General features: G+C 52.9%; 2 protein-coding genes across 4 annotated transcripts in view; one reads left to right on the top strand and one right to left on the bottom strand.

Annotated features, from left to right (window-relative positions):
• Nucleotides 1-1,205: 1,205 nt before the first annotated feature.
• The window catches only part of Rsph14 (radial spoke head 14 homolog), a 75,331-nt gene continuing 48,993 nt past the window's right edge, over nt 1,206-27,543 (bottom strand). For both annotated transcript variants that reach the window (XM_041656322.1, XM_041656323.1), the window contains 3 exons: nt 4,716-4,941; nt 2,815-2,951; nt 1,206-1,571 (listed from right to left, as the gene is read on the bottom strand). In XM_041656322.1, coding sequence (XP_041512256.1) covers nt 1,330-1,571; nt 2,815-2,951; nt 4,716-4,941 — 605 coding nt within the window. In that variant the 3' untranslated portion in view covers nt 1,206-1,329. The remainder of the gene's footprint in view (nt 1,572-2,814; nt 2,952-4,715; nt 4,942-27,543) is intronic.
• Gnaz (G protein subunit alpha z) overlaps nt 10,713-27,543 on the top strand; it is a 50,554-nt gene continuing 33,723 nt past the window's right edge. For both annotated transcript variants that reach the window (XM_041656321.1, XM_041656320.1), the window contains exon 1: nt 10,713-10,978. The gene's annotated coding sequence lies outside the window, so the exon portion shown is untranslated. The remainder of the gene's footprint in view (nt 10,979-27,543) is intronic.

Raw genomic sequence — 27,543 nt, 5'->3', positions numbered from 1 at the left:
ATGCTCCTTCCTTTTCTATTTTTTTGAAACATTTTCTGAAGAACTGGTGTTCATCGTTGCCTAGAGACATTTAAGGGTCGGTTTTCTGTTTAGACCATAAAGGGCCAACCCTTAAAACAGACTGGGGCTAGAGACACTGTTTTGGGCAGAGAAAACAGAAAGTCACACCCAGCTAGAAAGGGATGGGGGAGAAGGGCCCATAGTGACATAGGTAGGGTTATGGGGGCGGGGATGGTCTACACCTGAACCAACCTGTGGGACCAAGTCCACAAAAGAGGGTTCCAGGATAGAGATCAAACGCACAGGGTCCTGGCAGCAGGGAGGGTGTTGCTGGCCTTGGCTGGACCCCGTGGCAGGAGCAGGGTCCGCTTGCCCTGCAGGATCAGAATGTGAGACTGTGGAGGGCCTAGGGACCCCCCCCCCTCCTGAGGGAGATTAGTTTCCTTTGGTGCAGTCTGGTTTTGAAAATAGGACGGCACCTGAAATGCCACTTGGGTCCGGCAGCCAGTCCCCTTCGGCACAAAACGGACGACTTCAGTTGATCCTTTAATTCCAGGATACACACGTCTCTGTGTTTCTCTTGATAACCAGGAGGGTCCCTGAGGCTCCTTGAAAGGACAGTGGTGGGGAAGAAAGGCTGACTCGGGTTCTTGGAGTTCTGGTTTTGATAATATTTACTCTCGGCAGTCCTCTCCAAATCACGTCTCACTGGCAAAGACGAGGGTCCAGTTTAACCAGCTCAGTTGCGGACCAGAGACTCGGCCATGAAATCCTGCTCTGTGCCTGCCGCTCCTCCAACAGAGGCTGGACGCACGAGTTCGTTTGTAAGCCAGGGCGTCCACAAACTGACCGTTCACGCACGACCAGATGAGCATATGTTAATGGGGTACCTTGGTCTGTCTATATTGAAAAGCATAGTGGAAGTGCTTAGCAAAGCCATGCTGAGCTGTACCCCCAAGGTCCTGATCAGTCAAATGTATACAAAGTTTGGCTGGTGCCTGGTCCAACTGTATACCCTCTAACCCCCAATCCAACTCCCCGCCTCTCACCCCTATCCCTGGAGGACTCTGTTCTGATACCTGCCTTCTATAAGGACTTTGGATCCAAGCAGAAAATATTTGTACTGGGGCTATCTCCTCCTACTTGACACCATGGGATGGACCTGTGCATCCCAGAACCAGGCCCTTTTGGGTCTAGTGTTTCTTCTTTGGCAGCAGAGAGTTGTGACATTGCTCCAGGAACATAAAATGACATTGGAAATCCAGCATAAAAGATTCAACTCATTTATTCAGGCCTAGAAACGCCTATCAGGTTTGGCCCATAAGGAAATCATGGCTTCCACTCAATCACTTTGATGGCTATTTGGGCTGCTCGTTGTATGGCCTCATTTTTATGCATCTGGAGGAGACGGAAGGTGGGCACATGGGCCTGTAATAACATGCGGCCCTCGGGGGCCTCAGCCAGCATAGTGAGGGCTTTGGTGGCGTTCAGACACACCTTGACCGTGGGCGTGGAACAAAGCAGCTCCAGGAGTGGTCTGATGGCGTCTGCGTCCAGGGCCGCATATTTCCCTGTAGGCCACAGACACTGAGTTTCCCGATCATCTGCACAAGAGAAGCTATCTTCCCATGTCCTTCTACCTGGGGTACCTTAAGAGCAATACCACCTGTGTCCACCTGCTTCTCCACCCCCCCCATCTTTGCTGCACTGTTCCACTGAGTCCAACCTAGGCTATCCTTTTCCTCCTCTGCCTGTTCAGTTCCCTAATCAGCCTAGTTCTATCACCCTACCCTGTCCTGTCCTGCATTCAGCCTCCACAAGACAAAACACATGGTATTGTTAAAGGAAAAGAATCAATCATATGTTCACGTGTCAGGCGTTTCTTGAGCAACTGTTCTGCCCCTGGAACACAACATCCATGGTAGGTCAGAGGTGCAACTTAGTGGTGGAGCCCTCCAGCAGCTCTCAGAGGATGCTGGACACCTGCCCTATGCCCTGTCCCCTGAATGTTGACTTCTCCACACCTTCCATTATTCTGCCTCTTCAGACAACTGTAAACACCCAAGGCCAAGACCTCTATACCCCATCATCCAGCTCAGGGCCTGACATGGGCTAGGGGCTCAGAGACCCAGCTGGGAAACGGTGATATATCCCTAGGTCCTGGCCTTTGTGTCTCCAGCCATTGGCCAAGGCATGAAGGGTCCCCGGCCTTTCAAGCCCTCCCATATAAGCTTGGGCTGAGGTACCCACAATGTGAAGACATGTGGGGTGCCCTGATCCACACGCAGTCAGAATTCCCTTAGTGAGGATATATGATTACACACACACACACACACACACACACACACACAACTGAAAGTAGCAAAATTATTTTTCAAAGAAACACGTAAGGTCAAGGGCTACAGGACCTGAATCACCCCAGGAATAACAGAACTGTAGACACCAAATTAATCAATCTCATGGTTCAAAGAGACCTGAGTCCGAGGCAAGGTCTTTAGGTCAGAGGAATGACTTGCTGTAGAGGAGTATAGGTTCTAACACGAGCGACTGTGAGAGACCACTGCCAGCCCACTGCGTCCAGGAAGATGAGAGAGGTCTAAACCTTGGGCCAGACTCCAAAGCTCCTCAGCGATAGGCCAGAGAGTGGATTTTGATGGAGCCTAGGAGGTCTCAGGGGTCAATACTTTGGCCCTTGACATGAGAAAGAAGCGTTTGGAAAGCTCACTATGGATGCTGACAAGCTAGGGGGCCTTACTCTCCCCTCCTGCCCACACCCACCCAGCCTCGGGAATGCAAAGGGCACCCTTGCCTCACCTTCAGTGGTCACTGTTGCATGCATCAGGGCCCCAGCCGCATTTGCCTGTACCTCGTCGTCAGGGTCCGACAGCAGAACCACCAGGATAGGAATGACTTCATTTTCCCACACCTGGTTCTTGCCCTCCAAAGGGACGCTAAGGCAGAGAGAAGACAAAAGGAGGTAAGGCACACAGGCTAAGATAGGACTTGTGCTGGGAGCGTGGCTTGCTGTCAGGGAAAGAGATAAAGAGGCGGGGGGAGGGGGGCGGGGGAGGAGTGAGTTTCATTCTAAGCCAGGCGCGTAAGTGAAGACGTGTTCTTTTATGTGGAAGAGTAAGACCCAAGGGTGTGACCCACAGCAAAGCTATCTATCTGCCTCGCCCTGAGTTGGCTTCTTTACCAGGGAAGCACCAAGCTGCTCCACACATCAGCGAGTAGCTTCGTGCCGAGCAACTGCGGGCTCGGGCCTAGACAAGGTAACTCTGGGCTTACTCTCTGTTCCAGCATTGTATGAAGCTGTAGAAATGAAGGTGGTGAGCTTCCCAAGAGTCTCTCAACCATGAGAGGGCCAGCATTTCCTGGCGAGGAAGCCCTCCTCACAGGCTGGTAATGTCCCACGCAGTGCACAAACATCCCAACAAACGGCCTTCAACTTGACCGTTTGCTCACCGTTTCGGCGCATCCCTGCCTACAGAACTCCCATTTTGTAGAACTCTGGATGCCTCAAAGACACAGGTGTTTTATGGCTAGGCTGTTTAGGAAACAGATCCCCGTAGCCACTTCTCTGTGATACTGCAACACTATTGGCTATAAGTCTTTATTGACCCTGGGGCAATTTATCAAGGACAAAGAGTCCCGGGTGTACCTGCAGGACTGCCCTGGGCTCATTTACTCAGTGACACAAGGCAGGTACTAGTCCAGATGCGGCGGTAAAAGCTGAATTTATCTGCCTCAGCACGTGACATTTGGGAGCCTATAATCTAGCCCTTCGTCTACAGCAACAAAGAGAACAAACCCACTGCATGAGAGACACACATTAGTAAGGGGTGGTAATGAACACAGGCTGATGGGAGAGGTCAGAGGGACCGGGCAGAAGCTGCCCTTTGATGAAGTTCTGTTGTCAGAGCTTCATTGGCTGGGGATGTCTGACCAAAGACCTGATGGCGGGTAAATATGCATAATAGTGAGCATTCCAAACCAGCATCCCAGGGGCTGGGGCAGGCCCACCAGAGATGTTACTCTGGCCCTCTAGCAGGACTCCCAGATAGAAGGAAAGCCGGGACTTAAGGAATGGCAAAGCCTTCCCTCCCTCTCAAGCTGAGGGCAGATGGGCACAGACAAAGGGGTCTCCAGAAGCACAGGGCTAATTGTGGGGAGGTTCTGTGCTTCCCCCGTTTCCAGGCCAGGATTTAGACTGTGATGCTATGTGACCTCGAGCAAGTGGCTGGACACGTGCTTCTGTTTTCTCCTCTCCAAAGGCAGACATCTCCTTTCTTGGAAGTTGTCTAGCCGCCGTTGACTTTCTAGGCAGTGCCTGACAGGCTTGCATACGTAATGACCACTGGCTATCTTCATGATCACTGGAGTTTGTCTGCTTGTCTTCCTCATGGAGAAGTGACCAAGTAGCTAGGTTTGTCCAGAATGGGAATGCGAGAGAGTTTCCTGGGATATAGGCCAATCTCAGGCATCATGGCCACACTAATGGAAAAGGTACTCTTCTGACCCAGTGTCCTCTTCCCCCGGGGCACAAGGAAGTTAGAGGGAGGATGCCTGGGTGGATGCACTTGGGTTTCCTGGCAAGATGCGGCTAGGTGAAGCCCCACTGCTGATCTACAGAGAGGCCAGGAGTAGTTTGCTACTTTGACCCTCAGCAAAGACTCAAGGAAGTGACCACTCTGTCAACACACAACAGACCTCACCTGATGGCAATGAGTGCCCGAGCAGCCTTGCTGCGGATTTGGGGGTTGCCGCTAAGGAGCTTCTCCTTAAAGCAGGGCACAGCTTGGCTTTTTAGAGCCTCAGTGGCATCCTCCTGCAGGCATGGTGCCAGAGTGTCCAAGATGATTTCCTGAATGTGTTCCTCCTCTACCTGCAGCTTCTGTACTAGTGATGGGATCAGGCCACTGTTGACGATGCCCCGGGCACCTGCAGAACAGGAAAGGGCATTCGTTAAAGGGTCCTTTCCCCAATTGGCCTGCCTAAGTGAGGGGACTGACCCGAGGAGTGGGCAGGAAAGAGTTCATGTGTCTGGAGACGGGAGGCCCTGGAAGTGACTGAAGATGGATGCCTTTGGTTGCCTGTGCACAGAAGCCTGAGAGGCTGCATCTCACTGCTGCAGGTCCAGTTTCCTACCAAACAATTCTGGGTGTCCCCAAAGCTGGTTATCACCAAGGAGATTAGATGAGGAGAAAGGGTGAATCCAGAATTCAGATGTTTAGTAACTTTATCTAATGGTTTGGGATGTCAGGTACTTCCTCTTGAATGCTGTCCTTTCCCTGGGCCGCGCCACCCGTTCCAGAGCACAGCTTTGTCAGGTTCTACCTGCCCCTTTTTGTGATTTTCATAGGCATATTATCATTGTCCTTGCCTATGAAATTTTCCAACTATGCCTGTAAAAACTAGAAACCTCATGGAGATCAGCCCCTACTCTTCTTCTCCTCCTCCTCCTCCTCCTCGCTACTTCTACTTCTTCCTCTTTCCCTCCTTCCTTCTTCTCCTAATTCTTCCCCTGACTCATCTTCTTACTCTTCCTCTCCTCCATGCCCCCTTCACTTCATTTCTTCCTCTTGCATGAAAAATAAAGAAGATGCAGAGGTCATGTACTTGAGTTAATGTTTTACCCTCGGATCCTCACCTGCCATAGACATCCAATTCTGATCCCTGAGGGGGTACTGAGGTTGGTACTCAAGACCCCCGATAGGTTCACAGGTTAAAGACTTGGTCCCCATTAAGTGCCTCAGCTGAGAGGTGATTGGCTCACGATGGCATTTACTTCAGTAATTAGCCTCATCAATGGTCTAATCCATGATTACGTCATAGCTGAATGAGCTAATAGGAAATGGGATCTATTAGAAGTAGGTCACTAGGGTTGAGCCTTTGAAAACTATGCCTTGCTCCCAACCACCACCCCTTCCCCTCCTTCCCTCTACCTCTTTCTCTCCCCACCCTTCTCCCCTTTTCTCTGTCTCACCTTGCCCCAACCTACCCATAAGGTTGGCAGTGCTGCTCTGCCCCAGGTATTTTAAGACGCTCTGCCATGAAGCCATGTGGACATAGACTGAAGCCTAGGAAACCATGAGCCAAAGCAAACCTTCCCCCCTTTACAGTGATTTTCTGTAACTGGAGACTGCGTTTTCGTTTTCTGGCTGCCCAGACCCGAATAATCACACAGAAACTATATTAATTACAAGGACTCAGGCATATTCCTAGCTAGCTCTTACATCTTAAAGTAACCCATTTCTATTCATCTATGTATTGGCACAAGGCTGTGCTTACCGGTAATGTTCTGGGATCTTTCTCCTTCAGTGGCCACTTAGCATCTCCTTGACTCCATCTACTCTCTCCGTCTCTCTCTGTTCAGATTTCCTGCCTGGCTTTACTCTGCTAAGCCATTGGCTGAAACATCTTTATTCATCAATCAATAAGAGCAACACATATACAGAAGGACATTCCCACATCAATTTTCTCAAGTTATTTTGTCATAGGTAAAGGGAAACCAACCAAATTCCCTCCAGAGTGGTGGGGAAACACTGGGCTTCCTTTCCCACCCACACCATGCCAAAGCTGCTGGAGCCTGAAACAGAGCCTAAGATAGAAAATTCAGGGTGTAAAACAGTATCTCCTGTCCCCCAAAGATCTGTGTCCCCATCTGAAAATGGCAGGACTCTGGCCAAGGGGTTTTTGGAATCCCTGGGGCAGGACTGTGCTGGTTTCTATTCTCACTGTTCTGACTGAACACACAAGTGACATGAACCCTGAGGGGACGGTCATTCGTGGCAAGGAAGGCACAGCCACATATGGCTCCGTAGTGGTGGAAGCACAAAGATTGGACCCCTTACCAACTTGTGTGTCTGCAGAACAGAAAGCACACATTGGACAGAAATGGGGGTGGCGGGCTATAAATTTTAAGGCATGCCCCCACTGACCCAATTCTTCCAGCTAGGCTTCACCCCAAAAGGTTCCAAAATGTCACTAGCTGGGAACTGAATGCTCAGTGCATGAACCCGTGGGGATGGGGCATCTTATAACAAAACCATGGGGCGCAGATGCTAGCGGCACAGTGGGAGGGCACCCCAATAAGAGGGACCTACCCCTCTCCTTCTGGAGAATCCAGAACCAGGCACAGACAGCACCCGGAGAGCCCTGGGCTGTCAGAGCAGCCTTCCCAATTCACAGCAATGAGAAGGGAACAAAAGGGAGCTCTCTTCCCTGCCACACAAGGGCCACCTGTGACTACCGCCTGGCAGTCAGTCACACTGCCAAGCCTCTTCAGCAGCCCACTGTGCCCACTACAAAGCCTCCCATTGCCCCTGAGGAGGTGGCCACCAGCAAACATCTCTCTTTTGGTCTCCGCAGTTAAACCCTCTAATTTACTCTAGAGAGGCAAATGAACAGGTTAATTAGCCTGAAGGTCTCTCAGTGCCAATTAGCACCAGGGAATTTCCTCTTTGCGGGCATCACCCCAGCTTTCCTTCCCCGGTCCCCCGAGGATGTCAGATGGCAGGTGATGTGGCGATGGGGTGGAGAGGTGGGGCAGGGATCTCAGCAGCTCTCTCTGCTCCTCAGGTTCCCTGGTGCTCTTAGCCCGCTTCTCCCTGGGGTGCCTGAGTGTAACAACTAGCTCTGCCCATTCGTGCTGGAAGATCTCAGGACAGCTCAGGGAAGCCAATTTCCTCTTGCTGCTTCAAGTGAACTGGGTTTTTTTTTGGGGGGGGGGTATCTTTTTTGTTTGTGTTTTATTTCCCACCCAGACTTCCATAGCCTAGATTTGATGCCTAGATGAGTCTTTTCCCAGCTGTGTAACTTGAACCTATTACCTAATCTCTGAGCCTGGTTTCTTCAGCACTGAAACGGACCCCAGTGTTCAATGCCAGTAGAAGCTGTGCATTCTCTAACTGGGACTTGATTCTACCCTGACTTAGACCTGTGTCTAAGCTTCTCTGGAAACCCAGGGTGTTGGGGAGGGGAGACTGGTGTCCCTGCTGCCTGAATTGAGACAGACACAGGCTAGGGGAAGAATGACAGGAGGTGAAGTCAGAAAAGTTATAATATTAGAGGCACTCTCCTTGCCTCTGTCTAACTACCCACCCCCCTTGGTAAGGAACTGAGATCCAGACTTGCCAGCCGAGGGCAAAGTCAGGACCCTCAGGAGCTCAGATTTTGTTCCCCAGGCATCTGTCTCCAGATAGCGTTCGTAGGAATACTAAGCCCCAGGACCAAGATTCATTTTGAGACCAAGGGAGGAAATCAAAAACAAACTCTGTGCCGGGTGTGTCTTTTCTGTTCATTTACATTGCTTCTCTTCAGCTAAAAGATGAGTGGCAGGCCTGGCTAGCTCTGACTGACCTAGGTGCCATCCACAATGTTAAAGTGGAGGATGGAAGACCTGAGAAACAGGAAAACATACCGCAGAAACCCACCCGGCTGCCACCGCAGGAGAATCAGTGAGTCTTGGAGGCAAAGAAAGGCAAAACAAGAAAGGAGCCTGCCAGAAGCAATGCCATCTCTAAAGGCCAGGCCCTGGGTGGCTGAAAAACCAGAGAGGTGCAGGATACCCCAGCCCACACCAGGGTATCGGGAAGGCTGGTGGAGAGCCAGCTGGGGGCGGGGGCAAGCAAGTCATTAGGAAACAGGTGTCCCTGTGATTCCACAGACGCGACAGACTCTATCCTGCAGTAGGCCTTGGAGACTGACTTCTCAGCTTGTTCTTATTTTCTCTAGCTGGACTACTCCATATTTTCATTATCTGATTATTCACTGCAACACAGCGCGCCCTGTCTGTGAGTCTACGCCTAGCTCAGATAATATAATACTTACTTCTCACTTTCTTGGGTGGGAAAAGCCAGTCTTAAATTTCTCTGTTGGTCCTCAATCACACCTCTAGCTAGCTGTGACTCCCCCTAGTATCCTTGCATGTCTGGTAGGCGCTCTTGTGGACGAGCTGGCCTTCCCGAGGTTCTCCACAGACCTCACATCCCTTCGTGCCCACCAGGGAACCCACTTCCCTCTCATGCCTCGCCATCCCTGCTCTTGCCCTCGCTCCAGCCCAAGCATCTTTATAAAGCCAGTCCATTGTTTGGTTGCTCTCCCTGCCCTGTGCCCCCAAAGTCTCCACTGGATGACTATGACAGCAATACTAGAAGGATGAATGGACATGCTGCCTTTCTACCCCACTTCCAGGGTTTTCTAAAAGGGTGCAGAGCTATATTCTAGAAGTATGCACCACATGGAGACCACCGGTAAAAGACTAGGTGAGCACGCCGGGCCACCAGGAAAAGACAAGGGGAAACCAAAGTCTCTCACTTGGAGGTAGTTGCCAGAACCAGGTCCAGAAGGCAGCAATCAGCCCTGGTAGACACTTCAGGGGCTAGCCTCTGCTCCCCTGCCTAGAATGCTGTAGGGAGTGATTAATTATTGCATTGGTTTTACCCTGTGCAACGGGCTGAAGTCTGACCCCTGAACCTGTTGTGCGAACTGCCTCTGCCGAGCCCTGGTCCTTTCTTTCCTACACACATTAAGCCTCTGAGGAGTGTATGGTACCCTCTTTGACAGATTAGGTAACTGACTCTCAGCCAGGTCCCAGTGACAGAAGGCTGGCGCTGCAGCCTGATGACGTGGTAGACATGTTCTTCATCCATCAGCCTCATTTCTTTAGTCCTCATTGGTCATGCATTTTAGTATGTCTAGGTTAGCCTCAGCAGTGCCCAGAACCAGTAACCTGTTCATTCCCTAAAACTTTAGGCAGCACTTTCACAGGTGGACTGCACCACCCTCACCCCCGGGTATGCAGGAAAACGGTCCCCATTTAATAGCAGAAGAACCATTCCCAGGGAGACGGTGGGATGGTGTCCTGATTCCAAAGAATCCGACTGGCGGGTATCAACATGTGGCCATGGCTCCCCACCTCACCCTGGACTCTAAGACACATAGTATGTTCAGGGTGACAAGGATGGAAAAGACAGAGGGGCACTAATCTGGTGCCCCCCTGGTCTGGGCCTTTCTTATACTGGAATGAGGTGCCCCCAGCCAAGACCCACACATAAGCTTCTATTAGCGGAATCTCACAGCCTGCTGCACTTACGTGCATTGTCAAGGGTCCGAGGTCTCTAGGGGAGTCTCCAAAGAGGGCAGGGACTTCACTAATCTGGTTCCCTTGGGTTTCTCTTTGGTGGGGTGGGAGGGCCTCCTAAAAGAGCCCCTAGTGTGGCAAAGGAGAGCAGAAGAGATGACGAATGACATGTTCCGCGAACCTCGCCAGCTTAGCCAGCCCATCAGCGTTTTCAAGCTCCCTAAATTAGGATTGTTGAGACGATCCAAGGAAGCCAGGACCGACAACACTTCGCAAAGAGACGGGTGGGAGAGTAGGTTGCCGGGGCTGAGTTCGAACACCATTGAGGTAGAGACTAAGGAAGAGCAACCAGGGTGCAAGGAACCAGGGCTACGATGCTCTCTGGGTGGGTTTCCCAAGATGCTAGAAGTGGCTTCGGCGAGGCTAAGCGCAGTGCAGTGCTACAGTCTCCGGAGCCAGCAGCGCGTGCGGTACGGCGGCGCGCACACAGCCGCGGCCCCGCCCCGTCTGTCGTTATTGGACTATTTGTACGTCCGTCGGTCACTATCAACCAATGGAAAATTAGCTGGAGCTAGTGGTCCGGCGACAGCGCGTGGTGCCGGGCAGGCGAGCGGCAGACCCCGCCTGCGGTTGGCCTGGCAACGGGCTGCGCTCGCGACTCCGCCCCCTGCCGGCGGCGGCGCGGTGCGGAGCGGGTGGACCCGCTTGCGGGCGGCGCGGGAGGGCGGAGGAGGGAGCCAGGGCGGTGGAGCGTGTGTGCCACCCGCGGACCGGTCACGTCCTCGCGCGGGCGCCGGCACCCGCGTCGTGCAAAACCAGGGCGCCACAGCCCCACTCTCGCGGCCCCGCCCCGCCGGGTGCAGCTCGACCGACGCACGAAGCCGCGCCCGGGAGGTGAGTGAGTGAGCGCACCAGCGGCCCCGGCGCGCACAGCTGAACCCTGGGCTGGGGGCGCGGCTGGGGCTCACCCGGGCCCGAGCTTGGGGCCTTTGTGCTGGGGGACCCGAGATCTATAGGGCTAGGGGTGCAGAGACAGGGATGTCCCGCTGGGTTGGAGAGCCGCGAGGGTGGGGTTGTCTGCGAGGTGGGCAGGGGTGGCCACGGCCCAGACAGGTGCCTGGGAGGGAGGCACGGCGGCCCAGTAACCCTTAGATGGGCTGACCGCCGCCTGACGAGATTGGGCAGGGGGCGCCGAGGATGGTGTGGGGCCACTGCAAGCCCTGAGCTGCTGCGGGTGCGGAGCCCAGGCGGGCGACCTGCGGGAGCGACGCCAGGCGGGGGTCTCTCTCTGGAGGCCAGGGGTTCAGGCAGCCGCAGGTGTCAGGAGCTCCGGCGTTTGGCCTTGATAGAAAGGGAAGAGAGGGCCCTGAGGCCCGGGTACAACATCTCGCTCTTCTCGGTCATCGCTCTTGCAATGGAGCAGGTTCCTTGGAGGCATTTGGAGCCAGAGATGAGTATCGACCTGCTGAGATTGTAATGTGTTCCTGGCTCAATATTTTTTTCCCTTAAAAGGCGGTGGGGTGTTTGGGGAGGGGTGTGAGGGCCTCTGCTGGGGATCCTGCGGTGGATATATGGGGGCTCTGCCTTTAGGGAGGTGCTGAGCCTGTCTGGATGAGGATGGCAGGAATCTGCCTAGGCCGGGAATTGGGGATCCTGTTACAGAGAGGAGGATGGGAAAGCGGTGCCAAGTGAGACCAGGGTTCCCTGGAGTCTGAGTCTCAGGGTGGAGGGACCAGCCTGGTAACCGAGGTCGCCTTGTCTGGGGAGGGGTTTGGGGCAAGACACCTGAGCCCTGACAGACTCTTTTTCTGCCCAAGTGGTTTTCCCTGCACTAGGAATCATCTAGTTCTGCTAACCTGGCCCTGGTCTAGAGGAAGCTGCTTGGCCAGATTCAATTAAGCAAACATTTACTGAGTGCTGGCTCCCCCAGGGCCCGGTGCTGAGGTGGAAGGGTGGGAGTGGACTGGGCCTGCCCTCCCAGGACTGATTCGCTTTCCTATGGGAGAAATATGGCTGTGCTCTGATAACTAGGCCCTCGGTGTGGTATAGGGGGCTTGGGAGGGGCCTGAGAGAGATTCCCCTAAGCTTAGGTCAGACCTGCCTGTGGGCAATGTGACATTTGAACTGGAGCTTGAAGGACACGGGCACAGTCAGAATGAGCAATGTGGGCAGAGGGGAGAGAATGAATGGAGAGTTGGTTGCTGAGGCTGCTGGGTTGGGTGGAAGCCCAGGGTATGAGGCGGGGAAAGTCAGAGGTGTGAGGGAGAGGTGGGTAAAAGGCCAGAGACGCACGTGAAGGGAAGTGGGCAGAGACGCCATGGCCACACACCATTGTCAGGCTGTCTCAGCGGAGCCTACAGCCTCTGGGTCTCTAAAAGGGAATGGCTCTCTGACCACCCCCTGGACCTGAGTTGTGTTACAGAAAGAACTTCAGAGAGCAGAGAGGGCTCCTGGCCACCCGGGTCTGCCCTAACAACGCACCTTGTCTCTGGTAGAGCCAGGGCTCTGGGTAACCAACCCACCCAGCCCCCCTCTTAGCCAAGATGAAGTCACCTGTCTGGAGTTGGGGAGGATGAAAAGCAATGGTACAGTACGGACCATTGAGGGACCCAGGAAGCTACAGAGGGCTTGGACACAGAGGGGCCCCCTTCCGTTTGCCTTCCCCTCTAGACGGGAAGAGATGCTGGCATTTGCTATGAAATTCTTCCCGGGTGCTCCTCTACCAGACGCTTTTCCGTGAGGCGGGTTGTGAGTAGACACGGTTCTTCCCCCTTAGGAAGCTGATGGCATCACCTTCTGCCCTAGATCTGCTCTCTTGTTCCCAGAGATGTTTTTTTTGGGTTGGTTTTCTATCTGAAAGACCTGGTTCTTACTCATCTTGGTAGTGTGCCCACCATGAAGGATACACACACACACACACACACACACACACACACACACGGGGTGTTGGCTGAGGCTCAGGTACCGCAGCAAGAACACAGCCTGCCTGCCCTCATGGAGTACATGATCTGTCCCTCCTGCCCTGACCCATTCCAGGAACCTGCTATGGAACTCAGGGCTTGAAGCATAGAGAATAGATTCTTTCTTCTGTTTCCAACCTCCTAGACCTTTTGGCCTCTACAGATTTTTTTTTAAAAAAGAAGAAGAAGAAAGAAAGAAAAGAAAAGTGTCTCAGTCTGCCCCTCAGGAGATCCTATGGAGAGTCCAGCAGTTTCTGGGTGGCCGGATACAGACATCACTGCCAGGAGGTCCCTGCACGGAGGCTGCTGGGAGAGGGCGTCTTCTTGCAGATAGTTTGAGAATGCCTCCTCAGTCTAGCTACTCAGTAGTGTGGTATGTGAACCTGGATGACAGTGTGCTTGTGTGTGTGTGTGCGTGCGTGCGTGCGTGCACGCAGGCAGACGTCTGTGCTTCCTCTCTTGGAGGCAAGGACAGAGCATGCCTTTGCCACCTCAAGACCAAAAGCGCTGGGTATCTGCAGAGGTGAGTTAGCTGCTGCTGACTGTGGCTTTGCTCGTGGAAACTCTGGAGGAAGCAGATAGCCCACTGGTCTCCCAAAGCCCCTAGGAAGGAAACCTAGGGTGTCCGAGCCTGGGGCAGCCTGTGAGGAACATGATTTTAAAAAAAGAAAAAGTGTTCCAGACAGACTCCAAAAGTTCAAAAGTTTGCTCCAGGCAGGCAGGGGCCACGCTGTACTCTATGTAGCCTAAAGGAGGGCCCAGGAGCACTAAGGCTTTCAATAACTGAGAGCCATTAAACAAGAACTCCGGTGTAGGCTTCAGAAGCCATGGAGACAGACAGGCCCTGGTCCTGTTGCCTATAGTTCAGACCCATCTCCTCTGAGCCTTCTCATCCTCATCGGTAAAGACCTAACAGTGCTGTCCGTGGTCCCCACATCAACCATCCATTTTAATGTATCCACACTGGAGGAGAAGCGCAAAAGAGGCAAGACGGTGGCGAGTTTGAGGCCAGCCTTAGCTATATAGCAAGACCTTGTCTCAGAAGTTCAAAGTTCAAAGCTGGGGGAAGATGGCTCAGTCAGTGAAGCCCTTGCCACTCAAGCATGAGGGCCAGAGTTCCATCCCCAGGACCCACATAACAAAACCACGTGGCGAGGTGCATCCTTCTAATTCCAGGGTTGGGCGTGAGGACTAGAAACAGGCAAGTCCCTGGGGCTAGCTACCCCGCCAGTGTAGCCTAACCAGGCAAAACCCAAGCCCATGAGAGACCTTCTCAAAAAACAAGGCGTACAACACCCAGAGAGATGTCCTCCACATGTATGTATGTGTACATGTACGTGCACATGTGTGTACGCACACCACACATAAACATGTTCATATGTACACGTGAAAAGAATAGGTGGCCGGAACTCAATGCAAGCATATGGGTAGGATCTTAAAACTGGGCCAGGTAAGGCTCCCACTCCAGTGAGTCCAAGGACCAGCACAGGGTAGAACAGAGAAAGATCTGGAACAGTTGCAGTGTTTAAAGCTGCTCTGTTCTGCTGCGTGTATAGCTCTAAGCAGGAGAGAATCATCAAACGGGGAAGCCCTTGGTCCCATCCCCACTACCAAAGAGCAAAGATTCTCTAAGTAGAAGAAAAGTAGATGTACAACAGGGCTGGGATGAGACCCTGAGGCCACTGGGGGCCACGCAGTGTCTCAGGCGAGGGACTGGAGAAGGGTGTGAGTCAGGTGGGAGCTCTGGGGTTTTATCTGAGCCACTAGAAGGATACCGCTGGCCCGGCTAAGGAAGGAGGCTCACCAAGACCCCTGCAAGAGGAAGAGACTTGTGAATCTGATGAGACTCGGGCAGGTATTGACCAGGTCGTGGTCAGAGCTAGAGTCGGTGGAGTCATTGGCATCGAAGTGTCCAGGAAGCTGTGGGCCAGTGAGGTCGCTGAAGACCCAAGGTGGATAGGACCTGAGAGGATAAGGGTGAGGCAGGAGAACTGACGAACTGGTTAGGTGGGAACACCCTTGGGATGGTCCTTCAGGATTCTGAAGAAGGCATCCCAGGATATGAGGTAGGGGTGTAGGCAGAGACCACTTGTTCGTTTCCCAGCTGCCCAGACCCGAAATAATCACACAGAAACTATATTAATTGCAGTACTGTTTGGCCACTAGCTTAAGTGTATTTCTAGCTAACTTTTATATCTTAAATTAACTCATTTCCATTATTTTATATTTTACCACGAGAGTCATGGTTTACCTTTGCAGCAGCTACATGGTTTCTCCCTTGACTCCATCTACTAGATAGATAGATAGATAGATAGATAGATAGATAGATAGATAGATATCTTTTCCAGCCTAGCTATATTCTGTAAAGCCATTGGCCGAAAGCAGTTACTTTATTAACCAATGGCAATAAACATAGCCACAGCATACCATCACCTCCCACATCAGGGGAGGTGCCCTGTATTCAACAGTGGGGTTGAGCGCCGTAGGACACCCTGGCTACACTACTGATTGGGGTTTGGTAAGAAATTAGTAAGCATTTTAAAATGGCCACAGCTCAGCATTGGGCTTGACTAAGGACCCTGTATAGCCACCGATGTGTATGCCCGTGAAGCCGGCCTACTTCTGGAGACTGTAGGAGCGGTGCTTGGGTTGCAATGGGCAGAGAAGGAGGCCTAACAAGTTGTCCTGTGGCGTGCCCACTGCCCTCCCTCTGCTCCTTTCTTCCTTCCCCTGAGTGGGGAGATTGGCTGTGTGGGGTCAGTCAGGACTAGCCTGTGATCTTGCCTTTCATCTCCTGGCTAGGGATCCCAAAGCCACTCATTAAAACTTGCTCCCTGTCCATTATCATTTCTTCCCCCTTCGTCTTTGTCCCCGGTGGCCAGTAGCCACTCAAGACGGCAGGTAGCGGGAGGTACATCTTGGAGCCCACCCACAGTCAGACATGGGGCAGGTGTGGCTGGCAGCTTCGTACAGTGGCTGCCGTGAGTTTTCTCTCTCTCTCTCTCTCTCTCTCTCTCTCTCTCTCTCTCTCTCCACCGAAGCCTGCTACATCACAGAGTTTTGAGTTATTCACTTCTAAATTAAGGTATACGTCTCTTTTAGCGATGTCCCTGGAGAACCCATCAAGAAGTGCTAGGAAGCTAGACTGTCAAAAGCCACAGTGCAGGGAGGGGCCCTCCGGTGTCAACCCCAACGTTCCTTCTAGCAGAATCCAGCTAGAGGTACATCCTGTTCCCAGGGCTCTTGTGACCATGGCCATGCTGGGGTAGGCTGTGGTCAAAGCAGGCCTTTTGAGAGAGGGAGACCCCTGCTCCTAGGATGGAGAACCACCAGGACAGGATTCCTGGATGGGCCTGGCCTGAATCCTGATCCCTCAGAGAGGGTGTCCCTGTGAGCCACAGGTGTCATGGTCCTTTGCTGAGTTGGGTCAGAGGGATGTAGACTGATGTTCATGTTTCCCTAGAGCCCAGACATGGACGTCCCCAAGGAGGACTTACCAAAACTACCCTGTATTTCACAGCCAGATGCCTCCCAAGGGTCAGGCGATGTTTGTTATCCCTTCACAGTGGCGGAAGAACCTGTTTCTACCTCAGTTTTAGTTGAGGAGACCTGAGACCTGATGGGTGTAGCGGTCGGGGGGTCTTCAGTGCCTCGGTAGACCCTGAAAGCCACTGCCCTTGACAAACCAGGCTTAGGAAGGGCATTAAGGAACCTGGGGGTCTCAGCAGCCTGGGGATAGCTCAGCTTCCTCCTCTGTAGACTGGCTTTATTCCCCAGTAGGCCACAGGAAGCATGCTGGAAGCTACCTGGCAGGACCCGTGGGCTTCGAGCCAGGGGTAGACCCGCTGCAAGCTCTCAGGCCCTGGCCTGTGCTCCAGCCAGAGCAGTGGGTTGCAGCAAGCCTGGGCATTTCCCATCCGGACTGGGCTTATTTCCTTAGCCCTTTTACCTCTTTGGGCCACATTTTCCTTTTCTCTAAAGGGATGAGAGGAGTAAGCAGACTGTGAGGTTCCTTGTAGGCTAACTGCAGAGAGCTGAGGGTCCGCTGCCAGGTTGGGCACTCAGTTTGGAAGCTGGCCTCACCCGCCGTCTTTCCGCTGTCTCAGATCCTGCCTGAAGTGGGTTGCCCTCCTCTAACTGCAGGGTTGCTCGATTCCTGGCATCGGCATTGCAGGCCAGGTTTCTCCACAGGGCAGAATGGGCCTTGCAGTTGCTCTGGCTTTCACACAGGGCCACACACGGAGAGAATTTTCATATCTCTGACCCCATGCTTGCTTGAGTCTGGCTGGGACCTCACTATAACCTTATTCACGTCCCAGGCGTGCGTCTGTGCCCCTCCCACTTCTCCCCCCCCCCCCCTTGCCAGTCACCACAGTCTGACCTATTTATTTCCTTTATTTGCTGTTTATTGTTTCCTGGGTCTGAATGAAAGAGGTGTGAGGCTTGGACATTTTTGGCGCCCGCCTATGAGAAGAATAACTCCCAGGAAATCTGTTCTTGGGGAACGCCCCCCCAGTAAGTCTTTGTGCCTCAGTCCGTCCCTTTGAGTCCTGTTCTTGCAGAGGGTTGGCATGTGCCATCTGGTGTGAAGAATGGTAGCCCTGGCTTAGCCCTTTGCTCCGAAGAGAGATGAAAACCTATCACAAACGACCAGCTGGGCCCCGTCAGACCTGGCCGTGGTTCACGTGCCAGACAGACACCGGTCAGTTGCTTGGCTGCTAAGGCTGGGTCAGACACCTCGGACTGACACCTGGCCCCTTGGTGATGTGGTGTGCCTCAGTGGAACCCTGATTAAACGAGGAAGCGGCATTTACACGGAAGTGGCGCACGAGAGGTGAATCGTGGGAAACTGCCCTAGGGGGACGAAACAAGATCCCGATGGAAGGAAAGTGACACAGTCAGCGGCTAAGTGGTCCCAGAACTGAAAACAGCCTCTCAGGTCAGGTCAGCAGGGCTGCTCGCAAGAGTGTCCTGAGACACTCTTGGCCTCTCCCCTTACCCCACCTGAATTTCCCCCACCTTTATTATTTTATTTGCTCACTGTTTTGTTTAATTTTTGCAGTACTTGGGGTACTTTGCACACACAGACAAACCCTCTACAGCTGAGCTACCGTACCACTCCTCCCCCCGCCCCCCGTTTTTAAATCAGAGACTCTGGGCTGAGTGGAGGGTACGGAAGGTTTTCATTTCTTATTCCAGATTCAGCGTGGCCACCTAAAGCATGCTGTGACGAAGAGGACTCTAAGGCCGTGTCATAGTTCAGAGGGAAACAGTCACGGTTGACTAGTGATAATCCTTAAGAAGTTCACCTTGCAGGGTGGAAAGGTGCCTGCCGGCAGCTAGCCAGCCGGCTGTTACAGCCTGCCTGTTGCCCGGCAGCTTTGACTCATCCCATATCTCCTTACTTGGGGATGTGGCCCTGACCCCTTCCCCCACACGCGTGTGCATGCAGGAGCACACACGCACACGCACACAGGGAAGGACTCCTCACTCTCAACGTTCCTTTCACTGGCATCTGGAGTCTCAGAAGCAGCTGGGCCACTGTTGTTGACTGTCCCTTCTGTCCAGTGATGTCTTGCCTCCCTCCCTGCCCCATACCAGCCTCACCGTGTGGACCGTGCGAATGAATGAATGAGCTAATGGATCAGAGAGGCCACTTAGCAAGGCCAAGCTCCTCTTGGGCATAAATCTCATTCCTGTGTGGAACCCTAAGAAGCCCGCCTGTTTGAGTGGACTGGGTTATCGTGGGAAGAGAGCACTGAACTACGGGTTTCCACAGGAGGTATTGCAGGAGTAGGGATAACGTGGAAGAAGGAGGCAGAGTGACCCGAGCATGACAAGGCGTGTGAGCCCTAGACTCTGAGAGACTCAGTATCCCGACCTGACCCATGGAGTGGTCCACCAGGGTGAAAGTGGGAGGAAAAAAAAAAACCCTAGCTGCTGGGGGAGCCCGCGAAGGTCCTCCTAGATGAGGGGTTGGCAAGATAGACCTAACAACCTTTTAACAACCTGGCTTCAGCGGGTCCTAGACCTCCATGAGAAATAGCTTGACCTGAAGTGATAGTGTGTGCCCTTCTGATCTGCATCCATGCTGGGGTTGGGTAGGCAGAGCCAGGTGACAGGGGGCCTCTGGGACAGGTTCACATTAGTCTGTATGTGAGTGTGGGGGTTTGTGCTGACGAATGCCTGGCCATGTGCCTCCTCCCCCAGCTCCACTCTTCATGGTGTGTCCTCAGGGTCTTAGTTGCCCCTCTCGTGCACATGCTCAGACCTGTTCGCCTGCCCCCTTGCCTCCAATTGCCCTGTGGACCTGCATCCAGGATCCTCATCACCATTCCTGCCGTGAGTGTAGGTGCAGATGGTCTGCCCCTCAGCCAGACATTCACTGCAGCAGAGTTGCCCCTCACCCACTCTGTTACCTCTGATATGCACTGCAAACATATTTCTTGATAAATGCTGGGAAGAAAAATAATTAGAGTGTTGCCTCTATTATCCAATTTCTGATTAATCAAACTCTCTTTGTCCTCAGCCAAAATCTATTCATTTCCCTTAAACACTGGGCTGGTGCCAGGCATCGATTTCCTCTGCGATAACACCACACACACACACACACACACACACACACACACACAGCCAGCCTGCCCTGCCCTGTGGCTGGGGCTGCACAGAGGCATTGATGGGGCCACTCCTGTTCCCCTGATTCCACCTGCCTTTTTCAGGAAGCCTCCCAATTATATACCAGCATCCTCCTCCCTGCCCCAGCTCTTGGGGTTCCTTGGATCACACACACACACACACACACACACACACACACACATCCTTGGTATCAGATTATAGGTACGTTCTGGGTCAGAATGCATTACAGCCCCTAGCCCTTAGCCTCTAGGGCTTAGAGATGTCTCTGTCACTGGCACAGGAAGAAGGTCAGTGCTAAAGATGGGAGAACAGGCCCATTGCGGGGGTGGGGGACTTCAGAACAGCTTGGAGTGTATATAAGGAAGGCGGCAACAGAAACCCAGCCCCCCAAAATATACAGGATAAAGGATGTCCCAGACTATAAACCTGGTCACTCCTCAGCAGGGTAGCATTGCCATCCAGAGGAAGGAGATGTCCCTTCTCCCATCCCTAGCTCAGTCATTTCGTGCTGGTTACGTCATTGATCATGATTCAGAAAGGGGTTAGCACCCACTATACACGATCTATGCGGTGACATGTTGTCATGGAAAGAAACGGTACTGTGAGGTTAGACTTGTATATTTGGGTCAGGGTGGTTGGTTTTGCTTGTAAGGAAGAGACATCGGAACCATTGGATGGAAGATATCTCTGAACAAAATTCCACAGGCTTAGACAGAGAAGAGATGGAGGGCACAGCTGTCCTCAGTTGAGAGGGATCCCTTTGTGATAGAGATCACTGGGGAGATGAGCAAAGGAGGGAGTGGGAGCGGGGAGGCAGGTGAAGAGTGTGCCACAGCAGAGCCCCTGGGCCCTGGCAAGACCGCAACCCCGGCTCCGAACTAGAATGGCAAGAGACAGAAAGACGGCTTTAAGAAGCACAGCAGGGAGACACCAGTTGTCTTATGTCCAATAAGAAACCCTTAGCTGCTGGTGGAGCACTAAGGACATGGGTGACAGCAAGGGCCCCTGTGAGGTCACTGCTGCTGTCCAGGTGACAGACTAAGCAGATTAAGCTCAATAACCAGGTTATAGATAGAAGGATAACAGAGGGGCCCAGTCCTGGCCTGAGGTGCCCCATTAGGAAGGCAGTAACCGGAAAGTCCACTGAGCATGGTGTGCACGGCCATAGTACTCCCAGGAACGCTTGGTCATGTGGCCACACTGTCACCTGCTGGTGTGCTACACTCGTGAGCATCTGCAGCAGGGCCCTGGAGCCCTCTTCCTTGGAAATACTTGTGTTGATCTGCCTCTTCCTCAGAGTGGACAGTGGTGGATGGAGCTCTTCCCCCTCCTAAGCTCCCCATGTGGTCAGGCCAGTGTTCCTCCATGGCTGGAACTTCACAGTACTTACCTTTGTCCCCAATGCTGTCCTGAACCCCACCCCTTCTCCCTGCAAGTTCCTTTTAGGTGTTCTTCTTCTGCTCATCATAGTATAAGAACACTCCACTCAGCCTCTTTTTTGTTTTAGTTTGGTGCTGTTTCTTTGAGACAGGGTTTTTCTATGAAGCCCTGACTGTCCTGGAACTGGCTATGTAGACCAGACTGGCCCCAAATTCAGAGAGCCATCCGCCTCTGACTTCCGATGCGGGGATTGTGTACTACTATGCCAAGCTAGACTCTGCCTCTTAAGGACCTCACCAAGATTGTTCACCAAGGTTTAGGAGTAACTGCAGGTGCGGACGCTCACAGGAGTGACTATTGTTGGCGAAGTCCCCAGGCAGCTAGCTAGCCACAGGCGGATCTCACACTGACAAAATGCACTTTCCTGGGCCCTTCTCAGCCCTGAGGAGGATCCCAGCATCACGCTGGCTATGTGAACTGAGTCTAAACCTAAGAGTAAATTTAGATGGGTCCAGAAGAGGGTTGTGGAGCAGATCGAGGAAGAAAGGGAAGCAGGTAGATAGATGGGAGGCGCACCTTGTGTTCCAAAGAGCAAAGAGAAGAAAAGGGCTTCGGGAAGCAGGGTTAGATTATGGATGTCTCAGACAAGGGCAGGAATTTGCAGAGGTCCAGTATAGTGACATAAAGGTTGTCTCCCCAACCCAAGGACTCTATTAAGCAAACGGTTAAACTTCCCCAGGCCACAGCTCCCCAGGCAGCACACCATTTAATGTGGCTCTCACTAAAGACCCTACCTCTTGGCTGTTTTTTCTCCCCCCTTCTCCTCTATAGGTCAAATTCTTCATCTTTACCTCTTCAGTCCTAGCCAAATTTCCTTCTGGTCAGTGTTCCCAGTGAAGGTATCCCCACTTGTCTGGTCAGCCTTGGTGGCTGCTGTGGGCCAGAAGATTGGACATGTGGCTGGCCAGAGTCACGGAGATACAGGAAAGGGTCTCTAGTGATCTCACCATCCTTTAGTAGGACACTAATAGGCCACTGTGATAGGCCTAGCCGTAGCAGAGCCTTTGGTTGGGTTAGGGGCTGTCTGGGGGACGGGGTCGCTATATACACACTCCTGTACGTTCTAATATCTACTTGGACTCTAGGAGACAGAGAGAGAGAGAGAGAGAGAGAGAGAGAGAGAGAGAGAGAGAGCGAGCACTTGGAGGTGGCAAAGAAGGAAGACCTGCTGCCAGTTTGCAAGTCAGGAAGCTTGTAGCGGCAACATGAAAAAGCTAATCCAGTGGCCAGGGCCCTCGTGACTTTGTTTGCAAAAATCCCACAAACAGAGTCATGTTTTCCTAAGCCAAATCAGGAAACCCTGCATTTTCTATCAATTTTCAGACACTTGCAGGGTTTGTGATAAATAAAATGCAAAATCATTTGCAAGCCTTATTGAGACTGGCGAGCGGAAGACGGGAGTTCTCCGTTTTCCCTGTAAAGCATGCCTTTCCTGATGGCGGGTAGTCCTCCAGCACCCCGGCGCACTTGTCTTCCCATCCCTGTGCGTCAGCTGTGTTTGTCCCAAGCGTGTTTATGTCAGTTGTCCTTATTATAATTACATCCTTGAATATTACATAAACGGATAGAAGATGACTGTCAAGGGGCTTCTGTCGAGATCACGGCGGCTGATTTGTGAGTCCTCAGAGCTGGGCGTAGTTTGGTTTGGTGTGGGTAAGACAATTTAAGTCGGGGCAAAGGGAGTAATAACAGCCCGGGGTTTGCAGAGCAGCTCCCTTCTCACCACGCTGGTGTTGGAGAAAGTGCGCAGGGTGTCATACAAGGTGTGCCGCGGTAGTTAAGCAAGGACATCACTGGCAGCTCCAGGATGTGAGCCGGAGCTTGAGGGAAGATCCCAGCCTCACTGCACCGCAGCACGGGAATGTACTCCCATCTGTATTAAGTGATAAGGAAGCATTTAAAATGCTTAGCTTTTGTTCCTCAGCGTTCTCTATAAATCTCTTCTCATTAAAGCGGCAAGCCAACAGCCCCATCTTTGATACCAGAGTTTAGTGATTAATGGGTATCAGAAATGCATCTTAATAATTGATTACATTTAAAGTTGGTCTCCTCGGTTGCGGGTGTCTACTGTTTGTTCGCATGGGGGATGCTGTCTTTCTACTTGAGAAGATGGAAACTGATGTACAACAAACATAAGTCACAAGGGACAGACCAAGGGTGGGAGGGGACTTCTCGGTGATGAGTAACAGCTCCCAGGGAAGGCCAGCCCAAATCTGCCATGCTCACTAGAGGGAGAGTCTAGGGGCAACCTGAAGGGAAGAGACGCCCCTGGCATGGAAAGTGGGGCAGAGGTCCAGGAACCAGTAAGAGACGTAGTGAGACAGGGACCAGGAGGAGAGGGCACGGGCAGGGGCGACAAGGACTGGAAAAGGGGTCCTGGGCCAGGATGATGAGGAGAGAATGGAATAAGGAGGCGGGGCAGAGAGCACAGGGCTAGGGCTGGGGGACTAGAAAGAGAATATAAATGAGGACCGGGACAGGGACCAGGAGAGAAAGACACCAGTTGAGGGCTAGAGAATCAGGAAGAAAATACGGCATAAGAGCCTAGAAACCTGGGAGAAGAGGGCTCAGGATGAGCACGTGCCTAGAACGGAATATGTAGCAAGTGATTATCTCAGGCAGGGAGGGCTCAGCAGTGGGAGAAGCCTGGGGACTCCTGCCCGTGTGGATGAGGGAACTAGAAACTCTAAGTCTGGGGTCTTTGTTGGATGGGGCTCTTGTTCAGGAAGGATGGGTGGGATACCCATCTAAGGGAGATGTATGGAGAGTAGGAACCAGAAGGTCGGGGAAGCAGATAGAGGGTCCCTGGAATCTCAGCAGAACCAGGACCAGCGGAGACCTCAGAGACCAAGATCCATATGGGCTGTTGGTGTGCGACCCCTCCATCACAGGCTCCTAAGCAAGGTCACGTTAGGTAACGTACTCCAGAGGGAACACTGGGAAGCTCCGAGCTCTGCGCAAACATCTTTCAGCATTGGACCATCTATCCATCCATCTGTTCTGCAAATCTTTTCACAGAGCACCTGCTCTGAAGGAAGTAGAGCTGGCAGTTGCGGGATGAGGGTAGAGCAGAAGCCCTGATAGGCCCACAGTGGGGATCTCAGGGAAGACCATACTCACAGTGTGGTCAGGAAGAGTACCCCGAGGGGACCCAGGAGCCCTGGCCAGTCCGCCCTTTCTTCCTGGGGCAAAATCCAGTACCACCGTGGAGCCAGCCTCACACTGTACTTTCAAAAGCGGTTGGGGAAAGTGTCACGTGTGATAGGCACTGTGGCCCTGAGGGTGTGAAATAGAACCTGAACCTGGAAGCAGAAGCTAGGTGTTTGGTAGGGTTGACAGGAAGGAGAGGTGGTTGAGCTCTCGTCCCACTAGAGCAGTTCCTTGGTGGAATTGCCTACCCTGTCTTTGTCCAGTGTCACTGGCGTCGAGGTAAGCAGAGGTTTTTATCTCTTTTGGGAAGATGTGGCTTTTGATCCCAAAATACATGTTGTATCAAAAGCCTAAATGGACTTATCAGACCTTCCCTGCAGCCACCCTGGCTGAGGGAAGAGGCACAGAGGAAGCCAGAACAGGGTTTGCGTGTACATGGCTGTCTCCCACATTCTCACTGGCATGGCTCAGCAGTGGCCTCGAGGGCTGCCCTTAATCCTAAGGCTCAGGGAGACCTGAACAGCCACTGCTCAGAAATGTGTGCTCCTGTCATCCAGATGAGCGTGGAAACGTGTGCCCCATCATCCAAACAAGTGTGAAAACATGTACTTCTGTAATCCAGACTAGTGTGAAAATGTGTGCCCCGTCATCCAGACAAGTGTGGAAACGTGTCTGTCCCTTTTTCCAGACGAGTGTGGAAACGTGTGCCCCTGTCATCAGGACGAGTGTGGAAATGGGTGCCCCATCATCCAGATGAGTGTGGGTTTAGCTCTGACTCACTCCCCAGCACACACACTGACTGTGCTCAGCCTTGCCAAGATGTCCACTTGGCATCTTATGCTGTAACATGGAGGGCTGTAATACAGAAGTGCCTCTTCCAAACCCAGGGAAACAGCTGCTCTGGGAGCCCCATGGCAGCTGTGGCGTCCCACATGGCAGCCGCTCCTGCACGACCCTGCCCAAGAACACTCCCCCATCCAGCACAGTTTCCTAGCCCTGGTGCTAGCCTCCAGGGGACCACTCCCAGACTTTAAACCCTCCCTCTGAGGTGAGACCATAATCTCCAGGTTGCCGATGGTCCCCTCTTGCTGTGAGGTCAGCCATTCTTCACTGGTGCTGTCGTCCACCCGCCACCATGTCCCTGCCACCGCAGCACTGGTCTGTGTCAGGAACCGTCTGGTTATCTTCCAGCCATAGCATGAGCTTCTTGGTACACAGACTCAGCTTGTCCTCCCCGTGTCCCCTGGCATGGTGCAGAGCGATACATTACATACTGGGACTCAGGTCTGAGAGGGCAGAGAGGTTGTGTTGCCCACATGGCTCTGAGAGTGGAGAGCCGTAGGCCCAGACACAGATCTGAGATGCTGACCAAAGCCGTGGAGGATGTCCTGGTACAAGGAAAGTGCAGCTGGGCCTTTTAGGTCTTTTGGGTCTTTTAGGTCTCCGGCCTAGAGACAAGGGGTGCAGTGTCGATGCCATAGCCCAGGAGTCTTATCCCACGAGTGTTCCAGAGAGAGGTCCTCTAGGCCCAAGCCTTCCGTTCATCCCATTTGCTTTCCCAGAAAACAGTGGCTCCAGAATCCAGGGTCTCCATCTCCGTCTCCATCTCCATCTCCGAGCAAGAGACAGAGTGGCCACCAAACACTAGGAGGTCCTGTGCCAGCCTTCTTCGTGAGGAAGGTAATCCTCTCTTCATCTCACAATCTTCTGTCTTTGGGGAGAAAATCTCAGTGGGTGCCAGTGTGGCTCTCCCCATCCAGCAGGCACTAATCCTTGCTGTTTAATAAACGAGTGACCTCGCCTGGCTTTTCCGCAGACGCGAGTCCCGGGCTAGCAGCAAAAACACGTCCTTCCCCTTGTTGTGTATTACAGATAATTTCTGTGATGAACGACTCTGGTGAAGTATGGAGGGGTGTGTGTGTGTGTGTGTGTGTGTGTGTGTGTGTGTTCTTTGATGAACGACTCCGGTGAAGTATGGAGGTGTGTGTGTGTGTGTGTGTGTGTGTGTGTGTGTGTGTGTGCGCGCGCATGCGCGCGCGCATGTGTATCCATTTCAAGAAAAACATTGTAGCAGGTTATATCCAGATGTGGCCAGATTAGGAAAGAGAGTGGGGTACAGAGGCAGGGGGAGGGACATGATTAATGCTGAGTTCTGTAGCCTCCCCTGAGAGCGTCGCCTTCTCTCTTAGACCTCTACAAAGTCACGGACCAATCCCTGTGCTTACTCTTACACATGTGCAGGTGTAGGTGAGAGCAGATAGGTGTGGGATGGGAGTGTAGCTGTCCGCCAGGTGTCTGTAGCCACAGGCTCCTGGGCTGAGTTTCCCTAAACACCTGCATCCCCTGGTGGCTCCAGCTGCCCAAGGAGGCATGCTGCCGCTTAGACTGCCCAGTGAAACCCTGGTGCAGCCCACTACCTTCTCCCCAAGCCCACTGTCTTGACTTCCCTGGGACAGACACTCCTGGAGGCCAGCACAAAGCTACCCTCCACTGTTCAAGAACACGCGCAAGTAAAATGGACTCCTGAATAGTCTGCCAGGACCCCAGACAGTGACGAGGCAGTTACAGTGTGGAGACAGATCTGCCTGCGGAGAACAGGTCTATAGCTGGGGGGTCTTGGCTTCTGGGGTCTACTTTGTACAGGGATAGACAGAGAAGGGAAGGAGAACCGGCGAGAAGGCCACACAACGTGAAGACTCCTCCTGTAGTCCGGGCCTGGCTCTGCACAAACCTAACAAGGGCTGCTACACCTCAGCAGGGAAGGAATCAAGGAACATATAGTTTTGCAGCTGAAGCAGAGAGCACGCATCTAGCAAGGCAGGCGTGAAGGGGCAGGAGAAAATGTTTCCGAATTAAGAGGGCAGGAAACTGGTTATCAGCGGCAGCCGCAGGCACAAGCTTTTCCGTTTTCTTCAGTTTCTAAAATAAAGCCATACTGGGTGTCCACTCGGGGACTTCAGTTCCAGGAGTAAGCGAGAGGGTCCAGTATCCATTGGAGTGTTCGTTAATGGGTTCATTCATTCTGGGACAGGGCTTCTATATAGTTCAAGCCGGCCCAGAGCTCATGATCCTCTTGCCTCTGCCTCCTGGGTGCTGGGACCGTGTATCTGTAGCCACAGACTTCTGGGCCCTGCTTCCTCTGGTGGCTCCCGCTGCCCAAGGAAGCATGCTGCTGCTGCAGCCCTGGCTTGGTCCAGTTCCTTCTCCCCAAGCCCACTGTCTTGACTTCCCTGGGACAAACACCCCCAGAAGCCAGCGCAAAACTACCCACCA

This window comes from Microtus oregoni, unplaced genomic scaffold (genome assembly GCF_018167655.1).
Source record: "Microtus oregoni isolate MIOR12 unplaced genomic scaffold, Mior012 000007F_ref0000211, whole genome shotgun sequence".
NCBI lineage: Eukaryota > Metazoa > Chordata > Mammalia > Rodentia > Cricetidae > Microtus > Microtus oregoni.
The sequence above is the reverse complement of the archived record's forward strand: the minus strand, read 5'-3'. Positions and strand labels throughout refer to the sequence as shown.